At 40.9% G+C, this 22,186-nt stretch overlaps 2 protein-coding genes across 5 annotated transcripts in view; both read left to right on the forward strand.

The window, feature by feature from the left end:
- Nucleotides 1-2,771, forward strand: part of rorc (RAR-related orphan receptor C) — a 29,153-nt gene extending 26,382 nt beyond the window's left edge. For all 4 annotated transcript variants that reach the window (XM_033639759.2, XM_033639758.2, XM_078171540.1 and 1 more), the window contains one exon: nucleotides 90-2,771. In XM_033639759.2, coding sequence (XP_033495650.2) covers nucleotides 90-254 — 165 coding nt within the window. In that variant the 3' untranslated portion in view covers nucleotides 255-2,771. The remainder of the gene's footprint in view (nucleotides 1-89) is intronic.
- Nucleotides 2,772-10,966: 8,195 nt separating this feature from the next.
- ecm1b (extracellular matrix protein 1b) lies at nucleotides 10,967-20,910 on the forward strand. Its single transcript, XM_033641030.2, has 11 exons — nucleotides 10,967-11,201; nucleotides 12,498-12,554; nucleotides 13,447-13,515; nucleotides 13,687-13,749; nucleotides 13,885-13,920; nucleotides 14,024-14,304; nucleotides 15,864-16,069; nucleotides 17,689-17,977; nucleotides 18,066-18,265; nucleotides 18,511-18,598; nucleotides 20,331-20,910. Exons 1-11 carry the CDS (start codon nucleotides 11,132-11,134, stop codon nucleotides 20,508-20,510), a joined length of 1,539 nt encoding a protein of 512 aa, XP_033496921.2. The 5' UTR covers nucleotides 10,967-11,131; the 3' UTR covers nucleotides 20,511-20,910.
- The last annotated feature ends 1,276 nt before the right edge of the window (nucleotides 20,911-22,186 follow it).

Below are 22,186 nucleotides of genomic sequence, written 5' to 3' on the forward strand. Positions count from 1 at the left end.
ATTATTTGACCTGTATGTCCCTCACTGAAGCAGAAAGCAGACTGTCTGATTGTGTCTATTGCCCCCCCCCCCCCCCCCCCCCCACACAGTTGTACCAGAGGATGGCAGTGTTGCGTTCACTGTGCAGTCTGCACATGGAGAAGCTGCACTGGTTCAGTCAGCGTTATCCACTCACCGCTCACTCTCTGTTCCCTCCACTCTACAAGGAGCTGTTCGCCTCTGAGGCAGAGCTGCTGCCAGGGACCACTCACTGATGATTCTCTCGAATATGCAAAGACACATACACACCTACACACACACACACACACACACACACGCGCACACGCACACACACACACACACACACACACACACACACACACACACACACACACACACATTATTTTAAGTCTCATCATTACTTCCTAATAGAATCTATTTTTCTAATAATGAAATATGAGAGAAGCACAATAATCGTAGCGTGTTAGGTATAACATGACTTCCAGCAGAGCTCTTTATTAGATTGTGTCAAACATAAATTTCAATATTTTGATAGCTTAAAACTATTTTTTGGTTATTCCAGGGAAACATGCATTTTGTTGTTCTTTGACAGCACATTGTCCGTGAGGTACAGCATTCATTTTCTCTCAGGATGTGCTGTTATGAGTTACAGTCACTGTGTGTCACAGTGCGTTCAGACACAAAGATTCAAAGCAGCGTTATACCAGTCGTTGTCAACTAAGACCTAATATGGTAGTCCACCCAAAATCTGTCCTTAGAGCATTCTCTGCTTGCACAGTGTTGACTGATGTATATCCGTTTTACAAACTGCATGTGTTTACTTCCTGTCAACTCTGCAACATTACCCTCGTCTCTGACCACACTGCTTATTCATCCTAAAGTTAATGACTTCACTTTTTACACTTAGCCTTATATGCTCTGTTAATAGCATTTACTGTTAGCATTGTCGCCTCACAGCAAGAGGGTTCCTGGTTTAAACCCAGGGTGGGGGAGCCCCTCTGTGTAGAGTCCACATGTTCTCCCTGTGTCAGCGTGGGTTTTCTCCAGGTGCTCCAGCTTCCTCCCACAGTCCAAAGACATGCAGGTTAATTGGTGACTCTAAATTGTTCATAGGTGTGAATGTGAGTGTGAATGGTTGTCTCTATGTGTCAGCCCAGTGATAGTCTGGTGACCTGTCCAGGGGTGTACCTCGCTTCTCGCCCAATGTCAGCTGGGATAGGCTCCAGCACCCCTGCGACCCCTAACAGGGTAGGTGGTTACAGAAAATGAATGAATGAACAACGCTAATGGTGAACAGTGAAGTAACTAACTTATGCTTACCATAAAGTCTGACACCCTCTCACATCTGAAGACAATGTGAAGACTCGTCAACCAAACATGGCTTAATAGTGACAATTTCAAACACAAGTCCGCAAATTGGCTCCACTATAACTCACAGCATTCACAGGTAAAGCGTCTGACACAGTTTCCTCCACAAATACAACATGCTACCATTATTAGCACAAGCCTATGGCATTTTACATTGTATAAATTAGCCTAGCGATGAGTGGAGATTTCCTTTGCTCATATGAAGACCAGGATAAATAATAATAAGACTTAAAATGCAATTGTGTGGAGGCTTTATTATCGTCATAATTTATGGTTTCTTATCTGTGAAATCAAAGTAAATGAGGGAAGTGGCTTCAGCTTACAAAAATAGACAGGGGATCTGCATTGCCAGGCATGTTGTTACATTTCTGGAAAGGTGCATATCAGGCTACAGTGTAGGCTCTATGTTGACGCAGAGCCTATGCAGTAGTATAAATCACACATAAGAATGGCATAAATGATGAAAAAGCACTTTTATCTCAAAGGTTGGCGGCAAAGTTAACGTTGCCATGGAGCTGACAGGAAGTAAACAGACGTGCAGTTCGTACAACAGATGTACGTCACACTACATTGTGCAAGAATCCAGGATCCAGCAATAACGTGTGCAGGCAGAGCCAAAAAACATGATTATGCATCTCCCTCTGAGAAGTAACCATCACATGCCAGGTGTGAAACAACAACATTAAGCAATCGGAGCAATAATTATATGTGCACACTCGATTCAACAGTACTGTTACAGATCTTTTGTAGTGACTGCAGATTCATAACATAACGCACATTACACAATCCAGCTCTCAACCACTAGTTGCTTCTCACCTGAGTTTCTCTCCCTTTCAGGAGCCTGCACCCACATATTTCGTATTTAAGATTGATATATTGCTTAAAAAGTATTCCCTATAAAACATAGTGTGTGTCAATTACATACTCAGGTCTAAACACCAGAAAACAAGAGACAGCCTGCTTCTTTGTACCTGTACGTCTGTAGAGAAACTTCTCTCCTCAGGTTGATGTTGTCACAAACTGACTAAAGAGTCCAACAAAGCAGCATTACCTCTAAAATGTTATCCTGTGTTTGAATAAATCCTCATAGGCTTTTATATCTTCTGAGCTTTGAAAAGACGTTGCATTAAATGTAGAAATCAAAATTGTGAGAGCTGCAGTAGAAGTCTCTTCCTCTGTGTGCAAATGTTTCCTCTTTTTTTTTTCCAGATTAACTCGTGAATGTTTTGTTTTCTTTACATATCTTTGAATAAAGCCATGAGCAAAGAGAAAATGATGAGCGGTTTCAGCATTAAGTACTGTATGTCTGGATGTAGTGCCCTCTGTTCCTGGAACAGCTGAGATTATAACGAAGATAATTCCATGTAAATCTTCTAATAAACTGCTGAGGCTGTGACACCAGATGCTAACTTTATTTTGTCTGTTTCTTTAAACTGTGTAATATAAACTGTTTTGTAAGACTGAGACATGCAGGACAAAAAAAAGCTCCTGTTATGGTGTGATAAGAGAAATCTCAAGGCAAACAGTTTATTCATACCCCGGAGTGAACATGATTTATCATCTTGAGCAGTATATTAAACATCCAGGCGTAGTTCCTGCACCATACTGTAGAGTTGTTGCTGCAGCAGTCAACACAGAGGAAACATTAGTCATTGTGGGTGACCCTTCGACAGACTCTGACAGTGGAAAGTTATTATCAGTTTGTCACGGACAAAAACTGTTGCTAACCAAGTTAAAAGGAAGCAAATTAAAACACTGAGTCAACAGGGTGCGGTAAATATGAACATATTCCTACAAAAAGCCACAAAGGACTTTTGTCAAATGTTCCTCCAGTCAGGGTAGAAAGTTGTTAGGTGATGTGCAGCTTTCTAAATCCAATGATTTTTGCTTTTATATTTCACTTTGATTGAATAAAACATTAGGTACACAGTCCTTGTTGTGCTGTTCTTTCTCTCATGCTGAACAGAGCACAACTTTCTGTTTATTTAATTGCCAGTTTACCACTGGTGGTAACTATTACGCCCACAGTAATGCCTCTTTTAATTTCCTCTCCTGTGGTTTCTTCTTTCTTTCTTTTTTCATGTGTTGTAACTTTCTGTTGCAGTCCTGGACCTGTTAAGACATTAAAGTTTAAGTTTGAATAATTTTCTGTCACTACATCCACAGCACTAAATGTGACAAATCATCTGTGGAAAAAATTCACACTCCTCTACCTACTCTGTTGCCTTGTAGTGCCTCTGATGGCATTACAGCATGTGAACAAAGCAACCAATCAGAGCAAAGGAGCCTCTAGTGCAGCTGTCAATCATGCAGTTTTTATTTATTTGTTTAACCTTTTTTTTTTTTAAAACCAGGAAGTCCCATTGAGATTGTAAATCTCTTGTAAAAGAGCGACCCAACATAGCGGCCTCTCAAGAAAAACAAGCACACGTCTGTATCGCCACATTCTTATGACGCCCTTAAAGTCATCAATGGATACAAGTGTTTCTAATTTTTGTTTTTGAAATCACTTCTTGTGAACTCTGGCCAAACCAGGCAGCGCTGATCTAATATCTAATATAATAATCAAGATTCTGTCACTGCAATGTTTATTTCTCACCTCAAATGTTTTCAGAAACATATTTTAGTGTACTGTTTAGCTGTGAAATGAGAAGGTTTGTGACCTAGCCGCCATGTTGAAAAGAGTTGGGCCAAAAGGAAGCACCACACACCAGCCAAAATGAAAACTCTCACAAGGAGGATAAAACTACAAACAAAAAACACTCTCTTGGAGGATCAAACAATTGTACTAAGGCTCACAAACAAAACAAAAACCTGGTAACATGCATGCATGCTTGCATGCATGGATGGATGGCTTGGACGCTAGACAATACTCTCCTGATCAACATGACAAAACAAACTGACACAAGACAAAGGGAGACAAGGACTATTTATACATGAGGTAGGGGGAACACAGGTGAGACCAATCAGGGAGCGAGGAGACAATCACAGTGGCGGGAAAATCACACAAAGGGAGGAAGCCAGGGTCTGAAACGAGAGGGAAAACGGTGAGTACAAAATAAAACAGGAAGTGCAAGACGAGACTAGACATGAGTGACTTTAACTTAACATAAAAGTGCTCAGTGAAAGACTAAACATAAAACTAAACTAAGGCATGATATGATCAACATAAAACATAAACATGAATTAACAGATTTTGCGTGACGTGACATACACTAAAACCTGTGCTTCAACAGGAGGTCTGTGACCTCTGGGGGGTCCTCAAAGTTACTGGGGCCGCCAAATTATTGTTTGATAATTTATGTTTTATTTATTTTTAAAAAATCTAAATATGTCTGAAAATACACATGAAGATAAGATAAGATAAGATAAGACAGAACTTTAATAATCCTTTACAGGAAATTAAAAAATGTCAAGGCAGCTAAACCTAATGAAACCATGAAATCTACATACATTACACAACAATAATGATAGGCTAACTGTTACCATGAATCCTTGTGCAATCCAACCCGGTCTCATTCCAAGGTTGTCCAAATCCAGTGGCAGGGGAAGTGGATAAGTCCAATAAACATCGACTTTCACCTGAGAGAGCAGTGCTCGTGTCCCGTAAGATTCTAAAGCCAAATCCTGTTCTTTTATCCTAGCTCTAACCATGTTCATTAGTTAGTTAACTGAAGGCGTTAAATTTCCTGTGAAAATGGAAGTGTATTTTGAAAGAAGACAATGTATGTAACAGGCAGAACTTGACATGGCGTCCCAGAATGTCAAGGCGCAGGGTACCTTTCACAAGCTGCTGCTTAGTTAGCAGCTACAGGCAAGTGAAAACAAGAAGACTGGAAAATAATAAGAGAAGAACATATATATATAATATATGTAAGAGAATATGCAGAGAATTGTCTCAAGTGTAGCTCACTTTAATTGAATAAAGGGTGTCCTTGTTCTGTTTCTCTTTGAGTTAAGAAGTCATTGTCCTGAAAAATGTTGAAGACCCCCGCGCTAAAATGTGTTTCTGAAAACATTTGAGGGTGATGCAGTTACAAAATGTTGATTTAAATTTGATCAGTGCTGCCTAGTTTGGCCATAGTGATTGACATAACTGACAGCTGCTTTAGAGACTCCTCAGCTCTGATTGGTTGTTCACAGTGCTCTGCAGTAGATTGTGGCAAATGCTAGCCTCGCGTCACCAGGCTCTTAACGTAAGGCCAAGAGCCTGGTTTCCATTCACTCTGAATTTTGTCTGGATTCTGGTTCCGGTCTAGAGAGCAGATCCGGAATTCACCAAATTCACCAAGGTAAAAGTGTTCACCAAAGTAAAACTTTAAATTCTGGCGCACCATCGATTTACAATAAAAGAAAAAGGTTAACTTAATGGCTTGGGGCTTTTCTTGTAAATTATATTCTTTAAATTAAAAAGTTTCACCGCATTTTTATTAGCTTGGTGCTTTTATTTTGATGGAAAGGCGCATCCATTGAATTCTAGATCCTGTCTCTCTCGCCCTGGTTCCGGTTCCTTACCAAAATGGCCCCAAACTAGGCAAATACCATTAGACGCAGTAGGAAGAGGAGGAGGGACATGATTTCTTTCACAGATCATCTGTCTCATGTACTTCTCTCACAATATAGTGACAGTTCAAGCAAAGTTATTTTCACAACCAGCTGTAGCTTTAAATGTAGTTAAGCACTATAAATAAACTAGACCTCACTTGATTTTTACCCCTGAAAGTGAATGTAAACAGCCAGGAACTATCTAACATCAACTCATGCACATATTGTGATCACAAAGCCAGTTTTCAGCAGCCGTAAAGGAAGCTAAATTTGCTGCATTCAATTGTCTCAAGACTTCAAGACAAACCACAGACCATTTTTTTCCAGTGTGAGAAGCCTGTGAGAGGGAGTGCGTTGCAGCTCTGCCTGGTTTTGTTTGTTTCTCTTTGCTCTCTGACCTCTCGGGGGAATTTCCACCCAGGACAAACACTTCTGCAGTTTCCGGACTCCCATCACTGGCCACCACCAGCTGAAAACTTTGATCGTGATGTTTACTGTTTATGATGGGAAAGAGCTGTGGGCAGAGCAGCAGAAGCAAGATAATCCTTCCAGTTTAAGCTGAGGCCTAAAGAGAGCAAACTGTGGAGACTCATTATATTAAAGTCTACAGCTGCACAGGGAGTTCTTCTCTTGTCTGTTTTCAGCATGGTGGGAGGGATTGTGACGAGCTAACAGTCAGTCTTTCAAACAGGAATCTGTGAGGCCACGATAAACCTGGAGTCAAACTCAGGAGATAACAAGGAATGTAATGCCATTAATACCGCTTTCTTTCGACAAGCAAACAACAACGCGCAAACACAGTGGGTGAGATGGGCAAAATTCAGACGCAAACACAGCATTATCTTGATACTGATACATGCTTTGATTCTGTACAGTATTTAATGCCCCATATTCATCTTGTTGCGTCTATTTTTTTCAGTGTTTAAAGGAGCAGTTCACTGATTTCACACAAATCCAAAGTCTGGATCCAACGGCAACCTCTGGGGCTGAAAAATGAAGGCAACAAAGAAGTGCCAAAAACTGCAATTCATCTAATGGCCACTTGAGGCTGGCTCCAGAAGCCAGTCAGTCCCCACAGACACCCCCCCATGTTAAAATGCCCAACTTTACAGCAGAAATAAACACGTTTCAGCCTGGTACAAAAAAACAGTTTTGGTCTCTGTGTCTAATTTCCCCTGTTCATGACAACATATAGTGTCTTTCAGTTTAAATGCACTATGTTGGTACAACACTGAAAACTGACTTTTATTTTCTTCAACAAACATACATGATTGGGTTTAGCCAACACATGCATTTGGTTGAGTCTAGGCAACAAAAGTATGTGGGTGGGTTTAGGATAAAAAAAAACAGGGTTTGCCTTTACAATCGTATGGACAGCGTACTTTGGCCTCCCAGGTGAAAGTCAATGGTTGTTGAACCCTTCTACCATCCCTCGCACCCACCGTGCACGGACTTTCGCTTCCTTATCTTGTTGTGCAGCTGTGTATCATACCAACATAAAAGGATAGCTCTTTTTTCGCGGGTGTCTGACACTGGAAGTCACTGCCCGAGCGCCAGTATTCAACGACTTCAGAGTTGGTATGGGGGATGCATTTTTATATAACTCACCGGTTTACCTTTAGTAAGGCATAAAGTTACGCATATTTAAGGGTGGGCCAATAGTATCCTCAGCTTCTCAGTCAGATCCACCCCTCCCTCCTCCATGGCAATATGGTCACTTCTGGCTCAAAAACAAAGATGGCGACGGCTGTAATGCCAAACTCAAGGCTTCAGAACAGGAGTCCACAAACCAATGGGTGACATCACAGTAGTTAGGTCCATTATTTTTACAGCCTGTGGTCTGAACTAACCTGCTTGGGGTGGAAAGCCACATGTTTTTTTTTTAGCAGAAAGCCTGCGTGACAAACATGGAGTGTTTGAAAAACATGAGCATTTACTAAGAAGGGAGGATCTAACGAAATACATTACTGGGAAATGTATGATCCTGTCCTCTGACCTATACATGACATGATAGCCTATATAAGGCTCTGGGGCTTTAATTAGAATTCTTCTTCTTCTTCTTTTTTAAATCTAACTCTTTAACTTCCACTTACCTCATGGAAGTGCAATACTGAATTAGTCACTTATTAAGACATAGCAGGAACTGTGACTCATCCATATTACGTATGTAAAATATTTAAATTTAAAGTGGGCCTTTACACCTTTTTCCCCCAGAAGAAAAAAGCATTAAGCATCTATTTTTTAAATGTCCATATGGCTATTTGTTTTGGTCTGATATTCGCAACTGGTTGCCATTGAAAATATCATCAAAATATTTTATTGACAGCCTGGATGCAAACATATGAGAGCTGTGATTTTTTTGGGGGTAATTATCCAACTTATAAGTGGAGAGGATGTGCTCCCTCTTTCTCTGTGTTCATTTACTTCAAGTTGTTAATATGGTTAAAATTGAAATGTAAAGCTAAAAAATGCACACATCTATATCTAGATCCTTGCTCTTTCTTTCTACCTGATTGTTCCTGTTTTTGTTTCCATTTGTTTAAAAAATCCACCTTCTCTCTTGATTTTCAATATAAAGTTACTTGTATTGTTCTTTTTTGTATTTCATTATGTTGTAGCATCATTTACATCATTATTGCCAAATTCTGTCCTTTGTCTTTGCACATCTGTTTCTGACTTGTTCTGCATGGTTTCCTTATACAACTAGTTGGGTCTAGTGGCAGGGGAATGAGCTAATTGCATAACAGGCAGCCTGAATAAAATAAATCAATAAATAAGAATCATGTTCACACATGTTCAGGCTCAGATACCTTTAGGGACTATTCTTTACTTATCAGAGGAGGAGGGTGGCTGGGGTGTGACTTTGGTATTTTGTTTTGTTCTGTTTTGTTTTTACCCTCCCTGAAGCTGCAAATATTTTTCCTTGAGCCTCCCTAATTTACTGTCGGAAAATGCAAGACCCTCCCTCCACCATAAATTAGTAGTTAGATCATTAAAACTTACCCTTTAATGTTTGAAAGTTAAAAGCCGAGGACGAAATCCAGGGATTGAAAAAAAGTAGCCAGACCAGGCTAGTAAAAGGGACTGGGCATTTAATTGAAGTTTTACGGTAATTTTTTTATAAGTAGTTTTATAAACTATGTTCGGGAGCAAAGACCACGCCTTGAACATATCCCATTTCCACCCAAAAGCATTTAAGCACACCTGATGCATTCTCTTTCTCTTCGATGCATTTCTCACATCCCACCTACCCAATCCCTTCTCCCCCCTTACGTCTTTTTCTCTGCTCCTTTCTGCGCACAGGAACCAGTGGGAGCGCTATCCGAAGTCGTACTCACTAAGAGACAACCGGGATCCCTCCTGCATTCCTGCCTTGGACCAACACATCCATTATCTTACACATTACCTTCATCCCTCAACCCTCATCCTGTCATTCTCTAATCCTTCAATCCTCACCCTTCACGCTTTCCTCAGAACCCATAATCCATCATTTGTAATAAACCATTAGGAATCTTTATCTTATTGGTGTGTTTTTTGTTAGTGGAAAGGAAAACATTCCTTCCAGATGCATGCAATTTGTTACCCATGCTTGTTCCTCCTCCCCTGCCTCCGTCAATCATGGTGTCCCCCAAGGCTCAGTGCTTGGCCTCCTTCTGTTCAACATTTACATGCACCCGTTAGGCAAGATCATCTGCCGCCATGGTCTCAACTTTCATTCTTATGCCGACGACACCCAGCTCTACATCAGTACAAAACCCTCTGCTCATCTGCCCCCTCAGTCTCTCATCAATTGTCTCTTCGAAATAAAATCCTGGTTGACATCTAATCTAAGGTTGGGGATCTAATTCTAACCATTGACGGTGCCACCATCTTACCATCTGCTGAGGTCCGCAACCTGGGAGGGATCGTCGACTCCACCCTCTCATTTCAGACCCACTTCAAATCTGTCACCAAATCTGCTTTCCACCACCTGAAAAACATCTCCAGACTCTGGCCATCACTCACCGACTCAGTTACAGAAACACTCATCCACTCCTTCATCACTTCCCGCCTGGATTACTGCAATGGTGTCCTGTTCGGGGTTCCCAACAAAACCCTGGTCAGGCTCCAACATGTCCAAATCTCAGATGCCAGGGTCCTCACCCACACCAAGCCCTGGCAGCACATCACCCCCACCCTCATCCATCTTCACTGGCTCCCGGTCAAATCCCGCATAATCTACAAAATCCTCCTCCTCCAAGTCCCTCCATGCCCTCGCCCCACAGTACATAACGGACCTCCTCCACCCCTACACTCCATTCAGATATCCGCGCTCCTCTGACTCCGGCCTACTCTTCATCCCTCACTCCCGCCTTCGAACTTTAGTTGACCGGGCCTTCAGCGTCGTTGCCCCCAGCCTCTGGAACTCTCTCCCCCCTGTAACCCGCAATGCCCTTTCACTGGACATTTTCAAATCCACCCTCAAAACTAATCTGTTCACCATGGCTTTTTAATTCAATAATCCATCTCATGTCCAGTGTACCATCACACAGTTTCTCTGCTTTCTTTTGTTGTTTGTTATAGTTTTGTTGCTTTTCTGTACTGCTTGTGTTGTATTGTACTGTTCCATTGGTGTTATTGTTTCCTTACTATGTATTGTAAAGTGACCTTGGGTTTTTTGAATGGCGCTATATAAATTAAAGTTTTTATTATTATTATTGTTATTATTATTATTATTATTATTATTATGTTTTCGGCAAAGATCTTTGGTAAAGTAAAGACAAAATACAGCCATTTAAATTTGTGTTCCACTCCCCTAAGCCACAATAAAAAAACAAAAGTCCTTACACAGTGCTTAAAACGTTATTTGGCACCACCATCTCCCCCCTCACAAGTAACGAACAGTCCCTTAACCAAACACTGGCGCATCATTTCCCACAAAACAGCATCCAGGACTTGATCACTTATGAGTCATGTTGAAAAAACTTCTTTCCCTCCCTCCCTCTCTTCCCTCACCCCGCCCCCCCGAAGCCCCACAACAACGATAAAAACAGTTCTCACAGACAGTCAGACAAGACAGACAACACGGCAACCTCTGTTGGACCGATTACCGGGCCCGTCTGTGCGCTGCCCCGCCGAGCGTGTTTTACTGGGCGGCCTCTGCTCTCTGTGCCAGGACAGCCTGCAGCAGCAGCAGCAGCGGGACAAACAGTTCAGGACAGACACTAACAAGTTGACAATGGGGTCGTCTTGGGCTCTAGTCTGCTCCACCGTATTTGTCTTGGTGTTACTGAGCTCTGCATCCAAAGGTTGGTACTGTTATTTTGTTTCTGTTGTTGTTCTCATGTCAGATATTGGCGTGTTTGCTTCTTGTCTGACTCCATTTTTGTTCGTCTGAGCTGCTGTAAGTGCGTTTATTTCGCCTGGAGACCTACTGACATGAATCCTGCAGCACACACACTATATATAGGACCTTTATGTAGTCTACATGTCAGGTCTGATGTCTCCAGCTGTTGAGTGTAACTTAACTTACTTACCTTAGTTCCATGTTCAGGTAGACCTACTTTTATTTCTGTGTTGTGGTACCAAAGGCAAATTCTTAACCCTTCTTTGGTAACACTTAATTTGGATAGTCCACCTACAGATAACTTTTTAGCAGCTTATTAGTAGACATTCAGCAATTAAACTGCTTTATACTGTAGATGTTTAATAGATTATAGAGTATATGTGACAATTCAGAAACATATTGACAGGTTGATTTAGCTGCACTTGAACAATTAACAACCAAATTATTCAGAGAAGAAGTGAATTGTCATCTGCAGACAAAGCAAAACAGTTGAATTGACTCAACTAACAAGCTAAAGAAACATTACAAATACACTCTAAACGATCTGTTGCAAAAGTGTTACCCTACTGTACATTTATTTCTTCGCAGATTAAGATTTTGCACCTGAGGTAATTAGATATGACGCATTAGTACAAAATTAGCTCCAGCAACGACATTAAAATAACAAACTGTAATATTTAGTCATGCGTCACTGACTCATTGACTCGTCACTCTACAGATAATCATCTGCAAACAAAGCAAACTTGACTAACAAGCTTTGGAATTGGTACAAACAGCCCGCAAACTATCTGTAGGAGGACCACTCTAATAAAGTGCTACCCTTCATTTATTTTTTAGTTTTAGTTACTTTGCAGATTAAGATTTTGCACCTGAGGTAATTGAATATGACGCATCAGTACAACATGAGCTCCACCTCTAGCAACAACATTAAAACCAGTAATAATATGATGTATAATATTTAATCATGTGATACTGACTCACTGACTCACTCCCAAATTTTTACTTAACTAAACATTTTAAGTTAATGATACTCAAACAAAAAAAGTAAGTAAATATTACTATGTCTTAAATTATAAGATCAGCTTGTCAGATTTTAAAGTGAGGACTGAACACTGTAATCGAGTATTTTAATACTGTGCTTCAGTAAAGGAGTAATCCTACCGCTACTGTCTGTCTCTCTCTGTCTAAACTGCGCATTCAAAGTTGCATAACTCTCTCTGGCATTCTGCCTCTCTCTTTCTCTCTTACACTTCTCCAGATGACCGCCACTTGGAGCAGCGTGAGTCCACCTTTTACCCTGACAGAATCATGCAAGGTGCGTGTGTTCACATACTGCTGCAGTATCTCTGCGAGGACCAATTGGAACCTCACATGGTCAGAGTGGCATTTGGCCAGCTCTCTCTACTTCAGGAGGTTATTTTCAGGGCTCAGGACTTCACTTTGAGGGTTGAGGTTTAAGGAGCACTCCACTGACTTTACGCATGACGTTCAGTTTGCTTGTCACGAGGAGCGCTTAACCTTTGAAAATGGCTGCGTAATGTTGTCTGCGGCTCTGGAGTGACATACTACATCGCTAGAAATGCTGTTTAAGTATAGGTTAAGGTTAGGATAAAGTTTTGTGTTGTGCATGGCTATAGTTAATGTAAAGAAGGTCAGGTTCAAGTATAGACTGTGTAAGAAGTAAGTATTTCTGTCTCTGTGGTGCCTCACAGCTTCCTCCCACAGTCCAAAGACATGCAGGTTAATTGGTGACTCTAAATTGTCCGTAGGTGTGAATGTGAGCGTGAATGGTTGTCTATCTCTATGTGTCAGCCCTGCGATAGTCTGGTGACCTGTCCAGGGTGAACCCTGCCTCCCACCCAATGTCAGCTGGGATAGGCTCCAGCCCCCCCTGCGACCCCTAACAGGATAAGTGGTTAAGGAAAATGAATGATTTTTTGCACTTTGAATGTAAAAATCATCAAAATAGAACTTGTTAGTCAAAAAAGTGCCAGGGGAGGATGCCTCTGACCCAGACAGAGGTGAAATCTTAGAAAATACCTCAGTGTACACCTGACTTGCGCAGGACTGCTGCACGGGATTTGCCTTGTTTCTTTATTTTATCCAAAAAAATATGTGGCCCCCATGAAAATCAGGTTGAGTATCACTGCTGTAGAATATTCTTATGTACTGTAAATAATCGTTTTAAAAATCCGCGTGTCTTTCAGAGAGGCAACAGCCAGATTCCTTCATGTTGCAGAGAGAAGCAGACTTGACAGATCTCTTCGATCCCGAGGGTACTGTTTGTTTTCTTACCTGTTGACATAACCGCACAGCTGCATGCCCATGTGAAACATTTGTCACTTTTGCTGCTCAAATTTGTCTGCCAGGTTTCCTTTAGCCTGGCCAGTGCTGAATCATACACCCATGTGTGTCTGAACCATTGTGTTGTTGCTCTGTTTTCATAGAGTTCGCTGTACAGCAGGTAATAGTGTTTCCACCACAGCAGTTCGATACCCTGAGCGAAAGAGGTAAGCTTCTATCCATCCATCTTGGCCTGCTTTCTTATCTGTTCTATGTTACATCCCCAAATCATGTACGATAAAGCAGCAATTATATAAAGTAAACACATGATGCTCTTAATGATACAGCTTTTGTTCTATCAGGGGGTTCCAGACCAGGAGGCTCGACACCTAGCGGACGTTCGTATCTATCTTTCTTTTGAGTTTTCATTTACTTCATCTGTACCACAGTACCTGCTGCTGTGAAAGTATCAAATAACTGATTCCCGTCTTTTACCCAAAGGTCGACCAAGCTTTGGGCCCCGTTCCTTTGGTGGCCCTCCCACACTGGACTATCCCGTTCAGTTCCCCCCCGGCCGCCCAACCTACGACAATCTCCAAGCCATCTGTCAAAATGGAGAACAACGTCCTCTCTACTCAGACTCTTACTTTCCTGCCTCTGGTTTTGGCCAGCAGAAGCGAAGGGCCAGTGCGATCAATAAGGCCGAGTCCTGGTTTGGCACATGCTGCAAAGGGAACCAGACATGGGGGAGGGAAGTGACACTGTGTTGCGCCACACAGGCGGTGAGTTGTCACAACTCCTGAGTGGTTGTGGTGAGTTTCCACACCAACTCCTACAGCCGAATCAGCAATTTCTTACCGTGTATAAACACAAAATGATGATATGACATCCTTTATCTTCTAATTCTGCTCCTCATGTCTCAACATAATATGTTTCTCAAGAAGCATGATGTAAAAAAACATGAAGTTATGCACTGCGGAGATAAAATTTTATTCCAAAATGATTCAAAATGAAAAGCCACTGTACATTAACTGCTATTCAGAGTCAGACTCAGGTCACAACTTTGATGACTTTAGACTCAACTTCACAAAATCAAAAAGAAATGCAACTCGATTTGGACTTTGACACCACTTACTTACGACTTCACTTTGACTTTAACCTTTTGACTTAAAAAAAAAAGTGTTTAAAAAGTGTGCCATGAATCAATTCATTTCCCTTCATTTTCTGAATCAACTAAGATTAACGCTTTTAATTCCCAGCAAGTCGACACTTAATTCTCCAGATCCACTTTGTTTAAACCAATCTGACAGCTTCCTGTCAAGTTGCAGGAGAGAACCATGAAGCACTAACGCTAATTTACTAAACTTTAGTCGGAAAAAATGATAACAAAGATAATTTTGTTTGCGTTCAAAAACGATGTGGTGGTCAACAAAAAACAAATTGCAGAATGCAAAACATGCAGGCCGAAAATTACAGATGGAAGGGCGAGGACTGCTGCATGGACATCTTAAACGAGATTGCCGTGCCGCAGTCGGCCTAGGCAAACCCCTACATGTATGTGGTTGCGCTGCATGAGGTCTACGAAACCACCAACAACAAAATAATCCTTGTTCTGGAGTGCACTGCCGGTGGCGAAATCTTAAACCAGCGTGTTGCAAACAACGACAAGGCCTTCACAGAGAAAGATGGTTATGTGTATGTATGTGTTAGGGAGTTGTAACAACTTCCAACAAGTTATTGAGCTGTTACAAAGGCTTGAGACTTACCTGTGACTTGCGAAACAGAGACTAGACTACTAAGGTCCTATCTCTGTTGTTATCCACTTAAATTAGGTACCTCATGTGGAGTAAGGCTCTCATAGACGTCATATTATTGCCGGCTTTCATAGCTTTGCATTCATATTAATTTAATTCCTGAAGCTGTAACACAGCAGGACTATGGTCATACTCAAATCAAATAGTGTGCATGTTTTGTATTAGTCCAGACATAAAAAGGGCATGAAACATTCCTCACATTGCTGAGATGATGGTACTTGCATTTTTGAAACAAAGTTGAAAGCCTTGGGCGCTTTCAGTTGATAAACCCATTTTGTGCAGCCCAGCCTGACATAACAGACAGGTCTTGGCATGAGCACCATCGGAGCTATCTGAAGGCGAGCAAAAAAGAACCTGTTTGAAATTCTTCAGTAAATAAATCATAACCTTAATCTTAATGCCTTCCTCATACCGTGTTCATTTTTCAGTTAGATACTCAACGTATATAGCCTCAGGCATTGCAGTAGTATTAAAGATTTAATTCATACACCCTGTCTGTCTGTGTCACTGTTCTGTGCCCACTGCAGTGGGAGCTGTCACTTCAATCTTTCTGTGAGGAGGACTCGTCAGTAAAGGATGTACTTTACCACTGCTGCAAACTGTCAGGCAGCGACAGGCTCGACTGCTTCCACAACGACGCTCCAAACCCAAACTACGATGCGACAGAGGAGCTGCCGGTTCCACCGCTTCCCTCTTCCTCCGGCTTCACCTTTGACCCCAGCACTTGCCAGAGGTATGCAAGGAAACTAATAACCTGAGCACCAATAATAATGCTGGTATTGGCAATCAAATCTAAGCTAAGTAGCATTGCAAATGTTCTATATTTATTCGTAATGAAATTCAAGAGTATTGATATGGGTTCTACTTTTCTCTTAGGTCTCATGTAGCAGTTGGGACTTAACAACAATTATGGTGTTATGCAGTGGACAAACTTATGAATAAAATTCAGCTTTTAATGTGTCAAACACCTGCTAATTCCTTAAAGGATATGTCTTGTAATATTCTATAATTTTCTGACTGTATGGTCAATAAATCCTATGAAAAGAAAAAAATGTGGACCTTTTTTTTGTCCAAAAACACGTGTCAATGAGCCTCACTGTTGCACTGGGCGACATTTATCTTCATTACAAAGAGCACTGTAGTTTATTTCGAGTCAATCCCACATTGTCCTGGTGCTGTAAATTCTCACTAGAGCACAAAGTGTGTATTAATCCACCGCTGAAAGTAGTCCCCAACAAATGCACTGTTTATTCCTATTTTGGTAACATTTGCTACAAACTGCAGTACCCAGCTTTTTGGGAAATTACAAAGCCTTCTTTTAAAAATCAAACTGTATAATTGTGATTAGATTTTAAGAATTTACATCTTCAGTTCGGCCTGGGAATGACACTGAGACATGAGAAAGTCTTGTAGTTCTTGGTGAGACAATGAAGTATGATCCAGGAAGTCCAGTCTGAGTAGCTGATCCTGGGATATAACCCTCCAGGGGGTATGTGGGAAATTTAACTTAACAGCTAAACAGACCATTTAAGGCATTTTCACAGAGTAAATCTTAAATCAGAGATCTCAACGATTTTATGACTGAGTGCTGTTTTAATGGAGTCAGCTTATAATTGAATGACACACAGGAAATGTGCACACACCATGACTTTTTTTTTTGTATGACATTTTGTATGACATACTAACACTTTACAAAAACTGCAACAGTCAGCAGTAATATAGCCCACGTGACATTCATATTACATTCTAGTTTTCTGCTTTTTAATACATTTAAAAGCAAAAAACAGAGACATTACAGTGTTTGACACTGATTGTACCTACTCAGAGCAGTCGAACAGCAGCTTCTGCTGGGGTACGGTAACACCACTTGGACAAGTCACACGCAGAACAGCAGTGCAGTGTGATATTAGACTACTACTACTACTACTACTCCTGCAAGGGGGGTTATTTGATGGATGAGGCTGCCTCATAGACCAGCAGAAGTTGAGCCAAGTTCGGCTGTTTTTTCTGGATCACCCTGTGTTTCTTTTTCCTGAGCCTTCTGCATCGAAACCCTTGCTGGATCAGCAAGGGTTTCGAGCCCCCATTCAGATGAATGATGAAGCTGCTTTTTTTTTTTTTTTTTTTTTGATGCAGTCTGGGTGCAGCCTATCACACTACTATCTCTCTTGTAATGGGATGTGATGACAATAAGGCAAATACAGAGTAACCCCAACCTAATTCTGAGAAAGTAATATGAAAATACATCATAGACAACATCACATTGCAAAACACAATTCCTTGGTTTTAAATGCACCATAGAGGCTGAAGGAGGTCAGGCTAGGCTCTGACCTTATGCCTCATACTTTGCAGGATGGTGGTGACTCCGCACAGCGTCAGAGGAAACAAGAAAAAGAAGGAGAAGACACTGCCTGCTTCCCAGAAAGTTGACATCAACTTTCCTCCTGGACTACCCACCGCAGACACCATTGAATCATTGTGTCGTGACCAGAAGCTCCGCCCCCTCTACAAGGTCAATTGCATCACGGGTGCAGGCTATGAATGGCTGGCTCATCAGGCAAAGGCCAGTAATCGTATAGAGAAGGGATTCAAACAGTGCTGCAAGAAGAAGCAGGGTGTGCTCAACTGTGCTGTTCTGAAGGTGAAGCAAGAAACCTACAGACAAATATTTTGCTTTATTCAGTCATTCTCTGCACCTTCTCATGTCCTCTCTCCTTTTGCTTTTTCAGTGGCGTGAGGGACTAAACAAGTACTGTGCAGGCGAAAATGGTGTTAAGGAGGATTTCCACTGTTGTTCGGGCTCCACGGCAAATGATCAACACAGCTGTTTCCAAAACATTTCTCCAGACCCACATTACAATATGACCTCTGCCACTGAGGAGCTCTCATTTAGCAGAATCTGTGACACTCACAAGATCATCAAGAAGAAGTAAGACTGTACTTTCTACATCTGGCCTTGGATCTGTTTCTCCGTCTGTCCTTTCTTCCTCTTTCTTGTTCTGTTTTTGTTTAGCACCTGCACAGATTTTTCTCTTTTCTGTTTTTTTATGCTTTTTGTCGTATCCAGCAGCCTAATATGCTGTGGTATCTCTTATTTTGAAATTATCTACAGTGTGTTCTGTTATCATTGCGTCATGTATCTAAATTTATGTGCTCCATGTCACTGTGTTTTAGGTTCCCTATTGGGCTTCCTCTCAAGGGCTTTGTGAAGCAATGCTGCCCCCTGTCTGAACAAGACAAGAACACGTGTGTGCAGCAGAAGGTGTGTTCAAAAAGGAAGTGTGTCTGTACAAAAACTGGCAAGACAAATCAGAATATGGAAAATTGGAAATGTAGTTCAGTCAGGAGAGATTTTTTTTTGGAGTTTAGAGCATAATGAAAAGGAATAGTAGAAAATTATTTTGGTGAGAAGACCCCTTGATGACATGTATATTCAGAGTGTAGAGATGCAGTTAGTTCAGGAATATTGCCACAGACTGGAGGGTCACATCTTGTCATCCTGAAAAGATAACTGACAACAGCAGATAGAAGAACTGTTATAGATTTGACAGCGACAACATGATTGGTTGGGGCGTCGGTGGCTTAGTGGATAGAGCAGGCGCCCCATGTATAAGGCTGTTGCCGCAGCGGCCTGGGTTCGACTCCAGCCTGTGGCCCTTTGCAGCATGTCACGCAGTATGTTTTCTGGTTGTCCATCTCATTCTTGTGAACACAATATCTCTACAAAGCCTTGACGGAGTTTCCTTAAATTTGGCACAAACGTCCACTTGAACTCGAGAATGAACTGATTAGGTGTTCAAAGGTCACTGTGACCTCACAACTCAAGAATTCATACACTAATGATGGCATAATTTCCTACACGTCTAATAGGATAAAATGATGAAATGATGACTTTGTTGTGACATCATAATGCAAAAACACTTTTCTGGCCCTTACTCAGCATCACATGTCAGGAACAGAAGTGGAGACATTTACTGAATTGGTGACGCTTATTAGCTTGGCACGTTATTAGCTGGTAACTAGCTTCTAGCAGTCCGACCACTCTGCAGAATGAAGGATGGCGAGGCGTTCGGGTGTTGCTCACTAACAATGGCTTTATTGCAGTCTTCACCACAAACAACAAACATGGCCTTCTCATGAGGTTAACAGCAGCCCTGAGCTCATCTAGACACTTATACTGACTATCATCACTATTTGCTGCATGCATCTTCACCATGACACCCTGAGAGAGCTGCTATCATCCATTAGTGATGTGATGTTGGCGAACGAGCCGAGTCTTTGAACCGGCTCTTTGAAGTGAACGAGTGAACCGGCTCTTTAGAGTGAACGAGCCAGTTCCTAATTTCTTTTTTGCTTTAATTTACTCTGTATCCATTAATTTCAGATTATTTGATGTTTTGAAGTTGAGAGAGACTAGTTTGTAAGGGAGAAAGACAGTGCAGCCGCTCACTCGTTCACTTCAAAGAGCCGGTTCAAAGACTCAGCTCGTTCATGAACGTCACATCACTAACTAACCCACTATCTGCTAGCACTTACTTGTATTGACAGGCTTGTTGTTTATAAAGGCCGTTGCTATGGCTACACCAAACTTTATATCTGCAGAGTCTATTCTGGGTCCACGTTACAATATCACGTGATGCGATAAATCAGCAATGCGATTCGTCGTTGAACACACACAGCAAAAAACAAAAAAACAAAAACGGATGAACGAACCGCATCTTTGAACCGGCTCTTCAAAGTGAATGAGAGCCAAAGAACCGGCTCTCACCAGTGAATGAGAAATCCCATCACTGCTGCCCATACACACTGAAGCACACCATGAAGTACACGTCACACCCTCACAGGTTACCCACAAGGCCACCGCCCTTAAAGGGTAAAAAGGGTGAGCTGGTAACACATGTTTTTACAGACACGGATGTAAACTATAACTGTAACTTATTCTAGTCTAATGCTATTTCTCATTTTTTCTGACCCTGTTCTCTCCCTGAAATCAGCTTGAAGAAATGACAAAGAAATGTGCATCACTGAAGGCTACCCCTCCAGCTGTCCACCGCTGTTGCATCATGTCTTCACAAAAGGCTCTACCGTGTATTTCCAGAGTTGTCATGCGTGCCATCACCCAAGCCGACACCTTCTTACGCGAGAGGGGGAAGAAAAAGTGCCCTCTCTCCTAAACACTTGCGACCTTTGGCTGCTGAAGGCCATGCAGAGAAAATGGCAAGTGAGCATCCAATCATTGAACAGGAACAAATAGAGGTCTGTAAGAAAATGTGGACCAAAGTCTAGCTTCATCTACTGCCAGTGTTATTTGCATCTTTTCATCTGAGATCACATGAGAAGCAACGTTATCACAAGAATACATTTATAAAGAAAATGTCAAATACTTAGTTTGTAAAACAGACTGTTGTCTGAATCACTGTACCACTATTCTCTATAGGCTGCTCTTTACATATTTGATTATGGATGCGTTGTATTGATTCCTTTGGAGCTTCAAGATCACTTCTCTTCTTTTTATATATTGTTTTGTTGTTAAGATCATATGTACAAGTTCTAATAAAAACATTTTTCAATGTACTTGTGGTGGAGTTCTTACTGTACATACAAGGCCTGTGTTGTTAGCTTGTGAGCTGACATTTGATAAAACCCTCAAGATGATTAGGACTGTTTAGAAACTGAATATAATATGGAGTGAGATTAGGTGGATATTAGAATATTAAAAAATATTAAATATGTTATCTAATTATAAAAAATATAATAGTATTACTTATTGTATTAAAATATATTAAAATATTAATATTAACTTATTAAAATATTTAAAAAAAGACAAACTGGAGTTGAACAGATGTCAAAATATGACTTAAAAAGATTCCCGCATGCCTTTTTTATGTGTTCCGTTACATGATTTTGTCACCGTTATTTACACTATCCATTTGAATTTTGTGTTCCTCTTAACTCTGCAACACATAATTTATAATCAGATGTCTATGAAGCTTTTTAACTTCTGCCTTGGGTCTTTATTTGATTTGACTATGCATTTTTTATCATAAAAAATTCTGAAAGTTGTCTTGCGTCCCAGGACATCAACTGTTTCACATAAATAAACAGAAGTAGGCCTACAAAAATACAAAACATCACAAATATATAAACATAACAACCCCCAAAATGTAGGCTGACAACAAAACCATACAGTAATCTCAAAAATCGTACCAGACATTGCAAAAAGAAGATGTAGTGCAATAAAATAATCACTCCTATTACATTCAGTGTACAACCCAGGTACACTGAGACTACTTAGAAGACTCATTACATTTATTTGACTCACGACCATATCACATGTATGGAGTACAACATTACATACAGTAAAACAATGGCTAAATTACAACCAGTGTTACTTAAACAGAGGAAGCACATTCTTCAAAAAAGCACCTAGTTTATAGATTACTTTTGATTTAAGAGATTGTAATAATAAAATTAATTTAAACATAGATGGAAGGTCTGAATAATACTTGGGCAAATACCTTTCTCTGTAAGTCATTAAGCTTACGAAATATAATATTCACCTCCCACATGATTATCATCAGAGGGGTTGCAGATCCTCTGGTTTCTGTCCTGCCCTTTATATCTTCCACTGACTTTAGGAATTCTGGTGTAATTTACTCTAAAATTACAAATACCCTGTTTGTACTTTTGGTTTTCATGCAACATATATATCACATGATGTCATACTTTGTTACTTTTAACCACTTGATGTTAAACTTTCTCAGCCTGTTCAGTTGAGTTTGTGGGACTCTAAATCCTCTGTGTGATGGCAAAACTGATATTTTTCTAATAAAGTGTGATGGGTATTAGA

This window comes from Epinephelus lanceolatus, chromosome 10 (genome assembly GCF_041903045.1).
Source record: "Epinephelus lanceolatus isolate andai-2023 chromosome 10, ASM4190304v1, whole genome shotgun sequence".
Lineage (NCBI taxonomy): Eukaryota > Metazoa > Chordata > Actinopteri > Perciformes > Serranidae > Epinephelus > Epinephelus lanceolatus.